Source organism: Pelodiscus sinensis, chromosome 1 (assembly GCF_052426305.1).
Source record: "Pelodiscus sinensis isolate ZL-2025 chromosome 1, ASM5242630v1, whole genome shotgun sequence".
NCBI lineage: Eukaryota > Metazoa > Chordata > Testudines > Trionychidae > Pelodiscus > Pelodiscus sinensis.
The window spans coordinates 253,803,799-253,822,341 of NC_143052.1; the positions used below are offsets into that span (position 1 = coordinate 253,803,799).

General features: G+C 43.2%; 1 protein-coding gene across 1 annotated transcript in view; it reads right to left on the reverse strand.

Annotated features, from left to right (window-relative positions):
• The window catches only part of UBAC2 (UBA domain containing 2), a 168,017-nt gene that overhangs the window by 62,158 nt on the left and 87,316 nt on the right, over positions 1-18,543 (reverse strand). Inside the window, exons 5-6 of the mRNA XM_075918761.2 lie at positions 3,731-3,854; positions 358-405 (exon numbers count right to left, since the gene is read on the reverse strand). Coding sequence (XP_075774876.2) covers positions 358-405; positions 3,731-3,854 — 172 coding nt within the window. The remainder of the gene's footprint in view (positions 1-357; positions 406-3,730; positions 3,855-18,543) is intronic.

The window sequence follows — 18,543 nt, forward strand, 5'->3', positions numbered from 1 at the left end:
ATTTCTGGATGTACAGGAATATGTGTTCTTGATCATATAACTGACATGATTAGGATAAATCTCATTACTCTTTATAAAGGAAGACACTTCTGTTGTCTGTCTTTAGTACTAGTCCAGCCAGTGTCCTAGGACTTCTGAATTTAAGACTAGAATTTTAATTTCCAATATTGTTCATAATTAGCTGTTCCTAAGAAACTGGATGATTTCCACAAACAGGTTTAGTACAAATTTTTGAAAAATTAACACCACTTTACAATAGATGATAAGGTTATTTTTAGAGTGTCAACATGTTGGAACATAAATTTATCAAAGTGCTTTAAAACATCATACACAGTTTTTTGAAATAGTAACACTTACCAGTCCACTTACAGCTACAATCCAAATGTAGGAATCCGAGGTTATGAGCTAGAAGATACAAGAGTAATGATTGTAATATGGGTATTAGTATTTACACAAATATGTTGTTTTCAGTTTTACTAACCCCTAGCATTACGTAGGATTTCTGTCTATCACCTCAAAGTAAACAGCTAGCCTTATCCATTGTTGTGCAAATGTAGTTCCATAATAGTAGCGGCACACTCTGGATCTAAGAGATGGAAAAGGCAGGCGGGATCCAACAGCTTCTCTTTTCCAGCAATGATATGCATTTTATTGTCATGTAACATTATTAAGTGCAACATACTTTAAAGAAATGAAATTACTCCATCCTTGTGGGAAGTGTGTTGATATGAAGCCATAGAATTAGGTTTAAGTCCATAAGAGGCACAGGTCAAGAGAAGGGATCCGTTATTTGAATTAAGCCATAGGCATTTAATCACCTTTTACTGAGGTCAGCCTCAGTACAAGGAAAGAACTGAAAATCAGACTGAAATTGGTTATGGAGGTTGTTCCGTAAGATGTAGACAGAATGGGTGTGTCTAGACTACAGGGTTTTGTCGACAAAAGTGGACTTTTGTCGACAAAACTATACCTGCGTCTACACTACTGCTGAGTTCTATCGACATAACATCGACAGAACTCAGCAGTTTTGTCAACGCTGGTAAACCTCATTTTATGAGGCATAACGTCTTTTGTCGACAGAGTTCTGTCGACAGAAGGTGTTATTGCATCTAGGGTTGTGTCTAGACTACAGAGTTTTGTCGACAAAGCAGCTTGCTTTGTCGACAGAACTGAATGTAGTCTAGACGCTCTTTGTTGACAGAAGCTTTGTCAACAGTATCTGTCGACAAAACTTCTGTCGACAAAAGCCTGTAGTCTAGACGTACCCAATGAGTTCATCTTCCCCAGGTCTGCAGAAAGAGTGACTTGAGATCATAATTCAGAAGTGAGGAAAGGGCAAATGATTGCTCCTCACTCTTCGTGTGTTAATAGCAGCAGTGAATGCAAGAGAGAAAGTCTGAGTGGAGTCAGAGTGACTGGCAATATCAGAGCTCTATTTGTTAAGAAATTAAGGAAGGACAGGAAAAGCCAGGTGGGAAAAGACCCAATGAGGAGATGCCCTTTTCATATAGTTTTGATGCAGACAAGAGGGAGAAATAGATAAGGTTTCAGAGGGACCAAGGGAGCTTGAGTAGAATACAAAAAAACTAAACTCCCTCCAAATGCTCAGGGACATAAAGAAAGGAGGAAGGGTTGTTGGAGAAGTGGCTATGAGTCAGTATTCTGAAACTGGCCTACTCATCCCAAAACACACTTAATGTTTTTATATATTTACTGGTACTTTCCATCGGTAGTTTGAAATATTTTTGCATCTTTACGAATGTTATAGATAGGCATAGCTTATTTATAAATGTGCAAGTTATATAAATCACCCCCTTAATTTTTTAACCATAACTAATATTTTCTCGTTAATTTTTCTCATTATTCTTTTAATTTTATGATCCACATGAATTTCATGTCTAATTCTTATTGACAAATTACCAATTTTATATGCCAGATGGTAATACTGTGCATGAAAATACAATATACATATCAAAATCTTATAATTAACAAGATCCTTGCTGTCATTGAACACTGACAGAATCTGGTTGCGAAGTTATTAAGGTTAAATACATTTTTTTCCTGATTCACATGACGGGAAACAAGGAAGTTAGCTAAACTACTATATTGATGTGATATTAATGGACTTTTTCTACCAGTATTTTTGTTAAAATAAAAAAGATTAATCAAAATAGGAGATAAAAGATAAGAGCCTAAATCCCTTTTAAAATGAGATTTAAGATCCTAAATCAACTAGGCTATGCAATGCTAAGCATATCACCACTTAAATACATTTAAAATCTGGGTCTAAGGCAATGGTTCTCAAAGTGTGGTCCACAGATCACTAATGATCCCACCACAATCTTGCAGATGGCCATGGGCTTAAGGCTTGCTCCCACCTGCAGCAAAGAGCCCATGCTGGCACTCCAGCTCCACACTCCCCCTTCCCTACCACAATATGGCAAATGAAAATTAATGTTGATAAATGTAAAATAATGCACATTGGAAAAAATAACCCCAACTACACATACAATATGATGGGGGCTAATTTAGCTACAACTAAACAGGAAAGAGATTTTGGAGTCATCATGGATAGTTCTCTGAAGACATCCATGCAGTGTGCAGCAGCAATCAAAAAAGCAAAGAGGATGTTAGGAGTCATTAAAAAAGGGATAGAGAATAGGATAGAGAACATCTCATTGCCTCTATATAAAATCATGGTATGCCCCCATCTTGAAAACTGTGTATAGATGTGGTCGCCTCACCTTAAAAAAGATATATTGGCATTGGAAAATGTTCAGAAAAGGGTAACAAAAATGATTAGGGGTTTGGAAGGGCTGCTATATAAAGAGAGATTAAAGAGACTAGGACTTTTCAGCTTGGAAAAGAGGAGACTAAGGGGGGATATGATAGAGGTATATAAAATCATGAGTGGTGTGGAGGAAGTGAATAAGGAAATGTTATTTACTTGTTCCCATAATATAAGAACTAGGGGTCACCAAATGAAATTAATGAGCAGCAGGTTTAAAACAAATAAAAGGAAGTTTTTCTTCACATGGTGCACAGTCAACCTGTGGAACTCATTGCCTGAGGAGGTTGTGAAGACTAGGACTATAACAGGGTTTAAAAGAGAATTAGATAAATTCATGGAGGTTAAGTTCATTAATGGCTATTTGCCAGGATGGGTAAGGAATGGGTCTCTAGCCTTTGTTTGTCAGAGGGTGGAGATGGATGGCAGGAGAGCCATCAGTTGATCATTATCTGTTCGGTTCACTCCCGCTGGGGCACCTAGCATTGGCCACTGTCAGCAGACAGGATACTGGGCTGGATGGACCTTTGGTCTGACCCAGTATGGCCATTCTTATGTTCTTATGAAATTGGAGCACCAGTGCTGGCTTCTTGCTGGGGCAGAGGGGCGATTCTCCCATCCAGCCCCTCCATCTCCAGCCCACTTCTACAATCAACTCCCCCACAGACTGCCCGTAGCCTGCTCCTGCACCATGCCTCCTGGCCAGACCCTGCAACTCCACTCCTCCTGCATCAAATTTTGTCATCATGGGTGGTTGGCTGGTGGTCCACGGAAAAGTCTACACTGAGAGAGGTGGGCTGTGGGCCAAAAAGTTTGAGAACCACTGGTCTAAGGTAAAATGTATTAGTGGAAAAATTACAAAATTAGCTGAAAGGCATACAAAATTATAAACTGCTACACTGCTAATTTAATGAAAGGTGAATAAGTAAACACATACTGTACCTGTAGACCCAATATGTAGACCAATGTCTTGTTTGTGATGGGAAATTGGCCTAATATTTGTGTCACTTGCATCCTTGGAATGGAGCAAAAAAATGGTACAAACAGAGCAAATACAGGAGCCAAGCTGCGAAAGAGGGGAGGAAAAGTATATAAAATATAGATACTAATTAGGAATGATTTCAAAAGGTCTCAGTTAACAAATCAACTTGATACCCATCCTAATGTCTTAAATACAAAAATGTCTATTGCATTATATAGGTTATTTCCACTGATGTTTTGTTGGACTTTTAAAATTGTCATTCCTTTTTTGTTTGTTTGTTTTTTCTTATTCGTCAAACCAGCAACAAGGATATTTTATTTGGCAAAATACACATACTGACTTAAAGATATTGTATACATTTTGAGAACCAATTTTGACCACATTAACATTATTCACATAGCTCCCAAAGTTTAATACAGACAAGATCCTGACATGATATACAGAGTCAAAACAGATAAATGATAAGGGACAGAGTTATCGGCAAACCACGGAACAGTGAATCTTCAGTAGCATGGAAAAGGCAATAGCAAAAGAAACCACACACTATATATAGGGTGGGAGGAGGGGAAAGACACAACATTTTCACTCAGTCCTCTTGCAAGGGGCTTGGGCAGAACATTTATGAAGATCACCAACAGGGAAAGAAAAGCAGGATAACCTTACTCAAGGACAAAGATACCTTTTTTCCCCTTTCAAAATGTGACTGGTAACATGTCATATGGCACAGGAGAAAGAAGAACAGTGCATTCTATATGGTCTATGAACACCATTGCAAAACTGCATTCTTAATGTTCACCAGACATGAGGGTGCTTTGGAATTTTCAAATATGTTACCACATGACTATGTGTCACCAATAGATACCAAAACTCAGAAAGCTTAATTCTTAATTTCACTTGACCAGACTTCTATAGTACTACAGATATCCTGTACTCTCCAAGGCTGCCCTCTTATTCATAACTCAAAGTGCCTACAGAGTCTGTAAACCCTAAAAGGCAAATCCCTGGCAAATACGCCTGGCTACGCAGCTTTGCTGCTTTATGTTGCCAAGGCTCTGTGGTCAGAAATCAAATAACCTGCTGAAATGCTCACTCTACTTTCATTTCACTGCTTGAGGTAATAATGAAGGAAATATTTTTATGAGTTAAAACGACTATCCACAAACAACACAGAAGATTCAAAATATATGGTTCAAATATAATTTTTGTGCTTGCTCAAAGAATCGTGATTATAAATATTTATTTTGGTTTATGCTTTACCAGCTAAAGGCCTCCCTTTCATCCTCTCTGGAGGTTTGAATTCTTTAATTTGATTGCAGGGGATTAAAGAATAAAGCAATTTTAAACATCTTCAATTTGATGTACATGACAAAAATACAGGTTGGACTTCTATAATCCAGACTTCCCTTGTCTGACAACATCTGCGGTCTGGCATCGCAGTGGGTACTCCCAGACTAGAGTACTCGGGGGAAAAGCCAGGGGCTGTGCTCTCAATAACTCCTTCCCTGCCCTCTCAGAGCTTCCAGAGCACTGCAAATAGCTCATTTGCAGCATTCAAGGTCAGGGAAGGAGAGGGAGCAGCCAGGGGCAGTACTCTTGGGGAAGAGGCAGGATAGCTGTGAAGCCCTTTGGCTAGGAGCAAACCTGAGGTTATTCAGCAATTTTAAAATGCTGTAATTTGGAATAAACATAAAACCAGCAAAATTACATAAGACTAATAGTCCATCTACACTAGTATCCGGTCTTACAACAGTGGTCAAGGTCAGATGCTTCAAAGGGAATGAACAGAACAGGGAAATTACCAAGTGATCCATTCCCTGTCGTTTAGTACCAGCATTTTGGCAGTTAAAGGCTTAGGCGACATCTTCACTTACCATGCTGGAGATCAATCTTCTGGTGTTTGATTTTACATCCCTCATTTCAACCACTTTGCCTAATGCTGAAGTTAGGCTGACCAGCCTATAACTGCTGGGATAACATCTGGAGCCTTTCATTTTTAATGGCACCACATTAACTATCCTCCAGTCATCTGATCCATAGTCAATAGTTCTGTAATTTCATATTTGAGTTCCTTCAAGAACTCTTTTGTGACTGCCACCTGTTCCTGATGACTTATTCAATTTATCAATTTGTTCCTAAACCTCCTCTACTGACACCTCAAACTGGGACGGTTCCTCAGATTATTCACCTAAAAAGAATGACTCAGGTGTGGAAATATCCCTCAAATACTCTACAATGAAGACTGCAACAGCTTGTCTTGATTCTGTTAGCTAGGATGATCTTTCCTTTTTTGTCCTCTACATTTTTTAATTTAGGGTACAGATTTAATTTGAATCTCTAAAACAGTGTTTTTTTAAAAGTTTCCACAAAGCTTGCAGGCTTTTCATTCTTGTGACTATTCCTTTCAGTGTCCATTTAATGACCTTTCTAATTTTTTCTGCAATTCCCCTTTCTGAAATTAAATGCTACTCTAGTGGGCGTCTCTGGAATTTTCCTCCCAACAAGAATGTTAAATTTATTATATTATGTTAATTATTATGAAGCAGTTCAGCTACATTCACCTCTTGGACCAGATCCTCTGTTCCACTTAAGATTAAATAAAGCACTGCTTCTCCTCGAGGGTTCCAGGGTTAGGTACTCCAAGAAGCAATTAATGAATAGTGGCTAGAAACTTTATCTCTGAATCCTGTTTTGAAGGAACATGACAATATGGGGATAGCTGAAATACATTATTATTGAGTTTTCTAATTGTAGCGTCTCTCCAATCTAGGAATGCCAATATGTAGTCGAGTACACGATTAACTGATAAACCTAGGTTTATTAATTAATCTTAACCACTACACACCCCTCCCCCTGCTGCCTCAGTATCAGAGGTAGCAAGGGGGGAGCAGGAGCTGGTAGCATAGGAAGCCGTTTTTTAAGCTGGCGCCCCACCAGCACCGAAGCAGCAGAGCTGCCTCCCCTCCCCAGTGCTGTTGCCTCTGATAGAGAGGCAGCAGCATGGAGGATGGGAAGGGAAGGCAGGAGCCAGTACACATGGGAAGCCAGCTCCCTGCACATATCAGCTGTATTAAAGGCAGCAGTGCAAGGTGGGAAGGGACTCCCCGGGAGTGGGGCCAGAAGCACACTGGCTGCTTGCCCAACCCCTAGGGACTATCGAATAGTCATAATATATTATGTGGTTACACAACTATTCCATTAATCGCTATCTAACATTCCTACTTCAGTCTCCCCCACAATTTCACAATCACCATCCTGGTCAGGTGGTTGGTAATCTATTTATACTGCTATACTTTTTATTAGTCAAGCATTGAAATTTATCCATAGAGATTCTATGGTACAGTTCAATTCTTTCAAGACTGTTATTATATTTGACTCTGTTTTCTTTCACATATAATGCGACCCCCCATGAGCACAATCTACTTTGTCATTTCTATACATTTGGTACCCCAATGATTGTCATCATTCCACCAAGCTTCTGTGATGCCTATTTTATCAATTTCCTCATTTAATACCAGGCATTCATGTTCAGCATTCTTAGTATTTGTAGCATTTGTAAACAAGCATTTATAAAATGGGTCACTTTTTGATCAATGGCCTTCATATGATGTAACTAAATGGGATTCTTTATTCACTTTAATGTTTTTCTTCAGTTCCTATATGTATTTTATCAACTTCTATCTTTTCCTTTTTACTGGATTATAGAGAATCCCCTTTAATAGATCCTGCCTCCCCTCGGTATAGAAATCTCTATCAAGCCCAGTGTGCCTCTTTACCAGTTAGCTTTTCTAAAAAAAATGAATATGTTTCAATTTGCCAACTTTGTATTTAAACTTTACATCCATAATCACTACAAGATAACAGAGTAAATATGCAAAAATCCATCATAAAATTGCATGCAAAAGTAGCATTAGCAAAACAGCAATCATGTATGTCTTCTAAAAAATGTTCTCTGACCCATGAGAACTAACTGCATTTTGAGCAAATAACTTTACAATTCGCCAAAACTGTAGTATACTTCCAGGTTTTATTCCTTCTGTACTAGATGATGACTCAGAACACACACACACTCATATTTTACAACTGAGTGAACTTAAGAAGGGAAATTACAGAAAGGACTTTCCCAAGATCACAAGTGCATTTTAACATAGATGATAAAACATTAAAAGTTTCCTTAAATGTCAATATCTGCTGTAGATTACAAGAAAGAAACAGAAAATGCCATCTCAGGTCAGGCAGTGACATATCTAATCCAGTATCCTGTGTCTAGCCATGGACAGATTTCAGGTAACTGAAAGGATGATGCAAGGAATCTGAAAGCTGACAATCAAATATTGATGTCAGCAATCAGTTAGCATTTGGTTTATGCCCTAAAAGATTTGGGGGTAATGTCCCATAAAAAATCATAAGAGGAAGTTACTCACCTTGGGCAGAAACGACGGTTCTTCAAGGTGTGTGTCCCCGTCGGTGCTCCACCGTAGGTGTTAGGCTCGTCCTGGTGCCGCAGTTCGGAGATTCATCAGCCGTGGTTTAGCCGGACCATGCATGCGCAGTGGCAGCACGTGCCTTTCGCGCCATTTCTAAGGCTGCGCATGGTCCGGCTCCCGCCAGTTCCTCGGGTCACTCTGAAAAACATAAGAGAAGACTCCGAAGCGAGGAGGAGGGTGGGTTGTGGAGCACCCATGGGGACACACACCTCGAAGAACTGTTGTTACTGCACAAGGTGAGTAACTTCCTCTTCTTCTTTGGGTAGTGCCCCGGGGGGTGCTCCACTGTAGGTTAGTACCGAGCCATCGTCCAGCCTACGGAGGAGGGAACGGAGTCAGGACCTCTGCACTGTGGAGAGCACTGCCGATGCTAGCGCTGAGTCCCGAACAATGGCGTCAACTGCATAATGTTTTGCAAATGTCATGTCCGAAGACCAAGTCAGCGCTCTTTGAATATCTTGTAGTGAAGCACCTTGGAGGAAGGCTGTGGTTGCAGCTGTCACTCTGGTGGAATGTGCATGTATCAAGGTAGGTACTGGCTTATGGTGTATCAAATAACAGTGCACAATGCATTTCACAATTAATTTGGAAATACTCTGCGAGGATAAAGGACGGCCTTTGGATCGCTCGTCCGTGCATAGTAAAAGGCGTTGTGATTGTCAGAAGGGTTGTGTTCTCTCTAGGTAAAAGGCCAGGGCTCTCTGAACATCTAACGTATGTAGTCGAGCTTCATGAGGTGAGGCATGTGGTTTGGGATAAAAGGTAGGAAGTATTATCAGTTCATTGATATGAAATTCTGAGTTCACTTTCAGTAGGAAATTAGGGTGTGGTCATAGCATCACTCCTTGATTAATAAACAGAGTGTAAGGCGGGTCAGCCAAGAGAGCGACGAGTTCGCCCATCCTTCACTCTGAGGTGATGGCTAGAAGGAAGACGACTTTCATGATAAGTATGAAGTTACAGGTCGCTATTGGCTCAAATGGTGGATATGTGAGACTGTCCAAGACTAATTGTAAGTCCCAGAGGACTTTCGCTGGAGGACTTGGTGAGTCCTTTTAAAAATCTTTTGGTCATGGGGTGAGCAAATACTGAGTATCCTTCTATCGGTTGCCTGAAGGCGGAGATCACCGAGAGGTGGACTCTTATGGATGGTATAGCCAGACCGGAGCATTGGAGGTGCAACACATAGTCCAAAATACGATGGACAGGAACTGTCGTAACATCAAAGCTATTGTCATTGCACCAAGAATGGAATTGCCACCACTTATAAAGGTAAGTTTTTCACGTGGAGTTGCACCTACTGTGCATTAAGACATGCTTTACGTCTTGAGAGCAGATGATCTCCGTCTGGTAGAACCAGCTAGGAGCCAATTGTGAGATGTAATCAGGTTGATTTGTGGATGTATTATGGTTTGCCCACATTGTGTCAGGAGGTCTGGTCTCTCCGGTAAGCAATATGGTGGTCGTAGGGACATTTAGTAGAAGCAGAAGCCATGTTTGTCCAGGCCAGTACGGAGCTATGAGTATGACCGTGGCCCCGTTCGTGACTATTTTCTCCAATACTCTTGGAAGAAGCGGAATTGGGGGAAAAGTGTAGAGTAGGTATCAGCCCCAATCCAGTAGGAAAGTGTCCCCCAGGGAGTTCGGTCCGAGTCCTGCTCTGGAGCAGTACTTCGGGCATTTCGTATTAATGTGTGTAGTGAATAAGTCTATGTGGGGATGACCCCCCGGCGGAACAGAAAGTGTGCTACGTGTCGATTGAGTTCCCACTCATGTTGGGGAAAAATTGTCTGCTGAGATGTCGGCAATAGTGTTGTCTTTGCCCGGTAAGTACGTTCCAGTGATGCTGACTCCATGGCGAAAGCACCAGTTCCAAAACTGCATAGCTTCTGCACAAAGGGGCTTCAATCTGGCTCCGCCTTGGCAATTGATATAATATACTATGGTGGCATTGTCAGTAAGAACCTGGACTGTATGACCTCGAATCTTGGGCAAGAATGCTTTGCAGGCATTGAATACTGCCCTTGGCTCTAGCAGGTTGATATGCTGGAGTGCTTCTGCCACGGTCCATTGGCCTTGTACATGTTTGCCTGTGCAGTGTGCTCCCCATCCCATTAAAGATGCATCTGTAGTAATTTGGATGTCCGGTTGCAGATGATGGAAGGGGAGACCTGTAAGCATGTTGGTGTTGGACATCCACCATTTCAGGGAGTATCTCACCATAGCAGGCACCGTGACTAGTCTGTGGACATCTTGGTTGCCAGAGTGATAGATTGAAGCTATCCAGTACTGCAGGCATCTGAGATGAAGCCTCGCATGCTGTACCACATAGGTGGTTGCTGACATATGCCCCATGAGCCATAAACAGGTAAGTATGATGACTGTTGGGCTGATAGAGATGGTGTGGATGAGATCCTGTATCTTGTTGAATCTGGCCATGGGAAGATAAGCCCTGGCTGTTGTAGTGTCCAACCGTGTCCCAATGAACATGAGGGACATTTGCGGGATGAGCGAGGATTTCTGAATGTTGATTATGAGGCCTAGAGCTGCAAATAAGTCTTTTGTAATGTGAGTGACTTGTAGTGCCTATTGGTATATAGGTGCTTTGATTAGACAATCGTCCAGATAAGGAAATATCATGATGCCTTGGCGATGGAAATAGGCTGAAACTACTGACAGAGCTCTGGAGAAAACTCTGGGGGCGGATAAAAGGCCAAACGGGAGGACTTTGTATTGAAAATTATACTTGTCTATGGCAAACCTGAGCAAACATCTGTGTGCAGCGTGTATTAGGACGTGAAAATACGCGTATTGTAAATCTAGGGACGTAAACCAATCTCCCACATTCAGGGCTGGGATAATAGAAGCTAGCGTCACCATCTTGAATCTGTGTTTTATGAGACACCAATTGAGGCATCAGAGATCCAGAATGGGTCTCCATTCTCCTGATTTCTTCTCGGTGAGGAAATAGCGGGAGTAAAACCAGGGCCGGCCCAAGCCATTCATGTGCCCCGGGAGCGCGGCGCTGCCACTGGGAGTGCGACGCATGCGTACCTCCGTCCCCGGGCGTGCGGCATTCCCTGCCCCCAGCGCATGCACAACCCCACCCCAGGTGTGCGGAGCATGCATGACCCTGCCCCGGGTGCCCAGCGCATTCGTGGCGCTGCCCCAGGCACTTGGAGCATGCGCAGTGCCGCCCTGCCCGATCTGGCAGCCCCTCGCGGTGCCGCCTACAATGGGGCGCCCCGGGCAGTAGCCCGGTTGGCCTGTACCCTTGGGCCAGCTCTGAGTAAAACCCTCTGTTGTGAAATTGTTCTGGCACTCTCTCTACTGCCCCAATGTTGAGAAGACGTAGAGCCTCCTGCATCATGAGAGTCCTGTGAGATGGGTCCCTGAAAAGGGATGGGGGCGGGGAAGAGGTGGGTGGCAGAGAGAGAAGGGGTACAGTGTAGCCAGATGCTATCAGCTCCCAGACCCAACAGTGGTGGTGATGGCAACTACCTTTGTTGAAAGGGTCGTAAGTGATGGTGAAATAGCTCCCGGGTTTTTGATTGAGGAATTAGGGGGATGGTCTGTAGTCCCTCGACTAGGCCGTCAAACTGGCTGCTTATTATTGTGCTGATTGTGCACTCTGTTCGATTGTGGATGTCATCTCTGCTGTCGTGGTTTCCCTCTTTGTTGGGGTTCGTATTGTCTGAATCTAGGATTGGCATATGAAGTTGGTCGCTGCCTATAATATGGCGTATATTGTTTTTGGAGCTATGGTGGCGTATACATGCCACGAGACTTAAGTGTTGTCCTGGAGTCCTTTCAAGAGTGGAGTACTTGGTCAGTGTTAGCCGCAAACAGACTCTGCCTGTCGAATGGCAGGTCCTCTACTTTCGTCTGTAGATCTTTAGGTACAGCCACCATCTGAAGCAAAGAAGAGCGCCACATTGCTACTGATATTGCAGTGGTACGGGCCACTATATCCGCAATGTCTAAGGAGATTTGCAATGCTGTTCTCGAGGCCGTATAACCGTCTTGTATCACTGATTTCAAAAGCTGATGCTTGTCCTCCAGCAAATGTTCCAGAAGCATCACCAGCTTTGTATAATTATCAAAGTTGTGATTGGAAAGGAGTGCTGAGTAATTTGCCATTCGTAATGCGAGCATGGCAGAGGAGTAAACTTTTCTTCCGAAAAGATCTAAGCATTTGGCATCTTTGTCTGAGGAGGTGTTTTTATATTGAGGGGTCTTGGATCACTGTTGAGTGGCATTGACTACCAAGGAATTCGGTCAAGGGTGTGTATATAGAAATTCCATCCCTTTGGAGGACAAGAAATATTTTTTGTCAGCCCTCTTGTGTGTCGCTTGGGAGGAAGCTGGAGTCTGCCAAATGTCATTTGCTATTTCCAGTATCTCTTAGTCCAAGGATAAAGCCATCTTGCTTTTCTATGACGGTTGAAGGTTTTTAAGAAGTCGATGCTGTTTTTGTTGAACCTCCCTGAGTTGTACTCCCTGAGATTCTGCTACCCTTTTAAAGAGGTCGTGGAATTATTTAGTATCATCTACCAGAGAAGAATCTCCGGGAAAACTGTGTCATCAGGAGAAGAGGAAGACTGGTCCGTTGGGGACCGTGTGTGGGGTTGAGCACGTTCTGAAAGGGATTCCTGCTGTTCTGGTTGTTGCACTGGTGGAGGTGCATCTCCTGAGGGAGTTGGTGACCTTGTAGATGTGATGGTACCCTGGTGGTAATGTGTGAATGTCTTCGATGGTAGTGTGGAGAAGACAAGCGGGAGTGGCTATAAGAGCAACGACGCAAATAGTAGTCACTGTGACGATGGTATCTGTCATTGCCATGGTGAGAAGAGGAATAATATGGTGAGTTTCTCCTATGCGATGTACGGTGATGCCTAGTGTAGGAGGATCTCGTAGGTGACCTAGGAGAACGAGATCTTCTTCTAGAGTATGCTGGAGAGTGTGAACATCTATGGTAGCACTGCGGCGATAGTCAATATCGTGGTGAGCGCCTCTGGTAAGGACTGGGGTGGTCTTCATGTTGCACAGGCACCGAGCGTACTGAAGTTGGTGAAGAAGGCTGAGGAGAAAATACCGCTGGTTCTGGGCTCAGGGAAGGTGTGATTATCCTCCTGGATTTATGGGTAGCCTTGCATCTTTGAGGAGAAAAACAGTCTTGTCCTTGAGATACGTGCTGTGTTGATGTCAGAGCCGTATGTGATATAGGTACTGGTTGTTCTCTTGAGCTCAGTGCTGGTGCCGTGTGCCGATCAGTGCGGTGCATGTGTGGAAAGAGGGGCCGCTGGAGCCGGTGCCGCTGTGGCCGGAGCTGCTGGAGTCAGCACCGTGTGAGTGGGTGCCACGTGACTTGGCACTGTGTGCGTTGGTGCCGCATGACTCAGCGTCGTTGAGCTGACCATAGAGCCCAAAGATGCGGATGGACTCAAGGGTGGTGCCAGAGACAGTGATCTTGGTGCCGGAAGCGGTGCCGGCATGTGCACCTTCAGTGCCAATTTTGCTGGTGCCGCTGGCCTTTATTTACTCAGCGCAGGTGCTGAATCAGCTCTTGGGGTCATTGGAGTTGCCTGTGCTGCCTCCCTACGTGAGGCTGGGCTTGGCTCCGATACAGTACGGATTATTTTATGTCTGCAAGCCTGGCTACTGGAAGACGAGCCGGATGTGGCCGCCTTATCACCCGTGCTAATCCTGTGGGTTGCTGGTGGACTTCCTGCGGCCATAGGAGTTCTAGTTGTTCGTTGTCAGCAGGTTGTAATGCCTTGCTGAAAAACAACATTTTTAGGCACATTTCGCAGTCTTGTCTCGCACGCGCCGTCAGTTTTGAGCAGTGTGGGCATTTCTGAGGGACGTGACCCTCACTCAAACACTTGATACAACTAGCATGGCCAACGGACACTGGCATCGTGTCTCAGCATGTAGAGCATTTTTTAAAACCAGAAGAACCCGGCATTTCTTCGAAGTCTGGTCAAGTAGAAATTTAACTGTAACTACTATAACTATGTAGAGGAATAACTAGAGGAAACTATACATAGGCAAAAAAAATTTTTTAAATGAATTATCAAGTTAAGCTATATCTAAAACAAGTAACTATGACTAAAAACTAAGTATAAACTAACTATTTCCAAAATTTTCCAGTCAGGACAAGGAGAAGCAGTTCACTCCGCCTGTGATCGTGAACAGTTAGGAGGAACTGGAAGGAGCCGGACCACGCGCAGCCTCAGAAACGGTGCGAAAAGCACATAACGACGATATGCGTGCGTGGTCCGGCTAAACGACAGCTGATGAATCTCCGACCTGCGGCGCCGGGACAAGCCCGGCACCTATAGTGGAGCACGCATGGGGACACTACCCAAAAGAAGAACTGATATAAGTGCAAATGAGATGATCAGTTTTAAATTTGGTTCTTGCCAATTTCATGTACCATACTCATGTTTTTTAATACTAGAGTTTCTGATTTACTTTCTTTACACCATCACTATATTACGTACTATTATCCTGCCCAGTCTTAATCATTAGTCTGTGACAATAATTTTATGTCAGGTTAATTCTACTGAAATCAGTGGAGTTACCTTAACTTAATCTAGTGCAACAGAGTGTAGAAGAAATCCTCCAGTGTTTGACTGTTCAATTCTTTATAACAAACACAATAGCTAATTCCAATTCATTAGAAGATCTACAGGAAACTCAGGGCTTTTATTAAACTTTAGCCTCAACAGCACATATTTATTAGCACAAGTATTTTTCAGAAAATACAATAGCAGACTAGTCATTCTAGTTCTTCTTATAGTTGCCATCAGTTTAGCAACCGATTATTGCATTATCTGTTTAAGTGATAAGCAAAAGCTTATCGTTTAATGATATAGTAAAGATATATAAGATAATGGAGAAGAAATTAAGGAAATCGCCTGTAAACACTTGGAAAGTGGCAAGGTGATAGGGAACAGCCAGCATGGATTTGTAAAGAACAAATCATGTCAAACCAATCTGAGAGCTTTCTTTAATAGGATAACGAGACTTGTGGATAAGGGAGAAGTGGTGGATGTGGTATACCTAGACTTTAGTAAGGCATTTGATACGTCTCACATGACATTCTTATTAATAAACTAGGTAAATACAACTTAGATGGGGCTACTATAAGATGGGTGCATAACTAGCTGGATAACCGTTCTCAGAGAGTAGTTATTAATGGTTCACAATCCTGCTGGAAAGGCATAACAAGTGGGGTTCCTCAGGGATCTCTTTTGGGACTGGCTCTGTTCAATATCTTCATCAACGATTTAGATATTGGTATAGAAAGTACGCTTATTAAGTTTGCAGATGATACCAAGCTGGGAGGGGCTGCGACTAATCTGCAGGATAGGGTCATAATTCAAAATGACCTGGACAAATTGGAGAAATGGTCTGAGGTAAATAGGATGAAGTTTAATAAAGACAAATGCAAAGTGCTCCACTTAGGAAGGAACAATCAGTTTTATACATACAGAATGGGAAGCAACTGTCTGGGAAGGAGTACGGCAGAAAGGGATATAGGGGTTATAGTGGACCACAAGTTGAATATGAGTCAGCAGGGTGATGCCGTTGCAAAGAAAGCAAACATGATTCTGGGATGCATTAAGAGGTGTGCTGTGAGCAAGACATGAGAAGTCATTCTTCCGCTCTACTCTGCGCTGGTTAGGCCTCATTTGGAGTATTGTGTTCAGTTCTGGGCACCGCATTTCAAGAAAGACGTGGAAAAATTGGAGAGGGTTCAGAGAAGAGCAATGAGAATGATTAAAGGTCTAGAGAACATGACCTCTGAGGGAAGGCTGAAGGAATTAGGTTTGTTTAGTTTAGAAAAGAGAAGATTGAGGGGGGACATGATAGCAGTTTTCAGGTATCTAAAAGGGTGTCATAAGCAGGAGGAAGAAAACTTGTTCATCTTGGCCTCTGGGGATAGAACAAGAAGCAATGGGCTTAACTGCAGCAAGGGAGGTTTAGGTTGGACATTAGGAAAAAGTTCCTAACTGTCAGGGTAGTCAAACACTGGAATAAATTGCCCAGGGAGGTTGTGGAATCTCCATCTGTGGAGATATTTAAGAGTAGGTTAGATAAATGTCTATCAGGGATGGTCTAGGCAGTATTTGGTCCTGCCATGAGGGCAGGGGACTGGACTCAATGACCTCTCAAGGTCCCTTCCAGTCCTAGTATTCTATGATTCTATGATAGACAACACATATATCCCACCCCACTTTCCCAGTAAATTTTTTATCATACTGGCCAGCAGCCCGGCTCCATCCTGGCTTGAGCCAGGTCTGGGACCTACCCCTGCTGTGGCTCTGCATTTAAAGTGTATTAGGAGCCATGTGGGCAGGCAATCCGACTCAGTTCTGGATCACTCCAGGTCCAGGAGTTCAGATCCTCCTCCCTTGGACTGGGGCTGTTGCCACCCCATACTGTTGCCTCTGTATCAGAGGCAGCAGCACAGGGTGTCAAGCAGCTGTTCCATGAAGGGAGCTGTTTTTTAAACTTTCTCCCCTTCCTCAGCAGCTTCACTCCTCAGAAAAAATGGAACTGTTACCAGAAGAGTGAAGCTCATCTATACATGAGAAGGGACTCACTAAGGGGCTGGCCTCAAACTATATAATTCTTCTTCAAAGGAGTGGCCCTTATCTTTAGAGGAAGGATGACCTTACAGTTATGGCACTGAGATCCAGGTTCTATTCCTGTGTCTGCCATAAACTCCCTGTGTGGCTTTGGGCAAGCCACTTCATAGCTCTGTACCACACTTCGCTCTCTGCTTAAGGGTGAGAATGATACTTCCCTACCTCACAGAGGCACTGTAAATTTGCTAATGCCTGTGAGATGGTCAAATATTAAAATGATGAGGCCTTTGTAAGTTTGCAGATAGCTAGAAGTACCACAACCACTCCAAATACAGTGTATTTCTTGGCTCTTGCCTTCCCTAAAAACATATAAGCATTTAAAATTACATATATGCATCTCTCTTATGCACCAGAACCCCCAGACAAACAAGCAACCTACCTTGATGATTCAGGGAATTCCTAGGAATTCTGTTTGAGCTCTCTGTATGTCTCTCTTATCAAACTACAAGCTGGGAGATGGGCTGCCTTCTCCATTGTGTCTCTAACTCCATGTTGGACAGAAATTCCAAGGGGGTAGTATTCACAACACAACAGGCCATTACAATGAGACCATCCTCTGACCTATGGTAAGGAATCTGAGTCAGAGAGCATGTGTAGGATTTATTTTTGTATAGATCTATGCTTTTCTCATGCCATTAAAGAGCAATAGTCGTTTGTGTTACGTGTTATAACCATCACATGCCCCTTTAAAGACTTACCCTGTGAATCCAGAACATCCACACAGCTGGAGTTCCGGAGGGCATGGGGAAGTGGGGGAGGTGACTGAGCTTAGGGAGAGCCTCATGGATCAGCACTAGCAAGGGGAGCTAGGCAGTTGCAATTCAAGGTCTGTTTTCAGGAGGATCTGCATCCCGAGTGTGTGCCTAGAGTCCCCACCACAGGGGGAGTGCTTGGACCTGGTTCAGATTCCAGAGTCTTAAAGCACATTGGATCCTACAGTTGAACTCCCTCACATCAGCCTTGTGAGGGGCCACAAAATGGTGATGAAATCCCATTTGAAAGATATCCACCTTGTTTCAATGTCCTAACTCCGGAACTAGCAGTCAGATACTGCAGTGACAGGAGCGGCATAACAAAAATCAAGTAGCGAAGAACTCCAATCATGCCCTCCACCTTTACAATTACTATACTGCCACATCACTCTAGTTGGGGACACTAGATAAGTGTTCCATGAGGCCCAAGAGAGTGCATTCTAGTTATCCAATTTATCGATGATAAGGATGACAGTTAATAATCTAATTCAGTGAGGGGCAACCTAGACTAGTGCGTGCTGATGAGTGGCACCTCTTAAGCTCAGTGGGCAGCAAGATTGTCATAACCAAGACAGTCTCCCACAATAGGGTAGTTTTGTTAACTGCTGCTTGCGTATCTAGAATTTTCAGAGTGTGCCAATTAAACCATAGCAGTGCTTTGAATGGATGCAGAGAGTGTGCACAGCTCTCACAATGTTGTGTGCAATCAGCATGCACCTCATTTCATGTGCCCTTGCTTTTCGTGTCACTTTGTAAAACTGATAGGAAAAAAATTATGCAGACAAATGCCAACAGAATCTGGCAGCCCTGTGCATGGGCAACAGCAAACAAAATGTCTCGAGGGCCACACATAACCCCAACATGTAACATGTGGCCT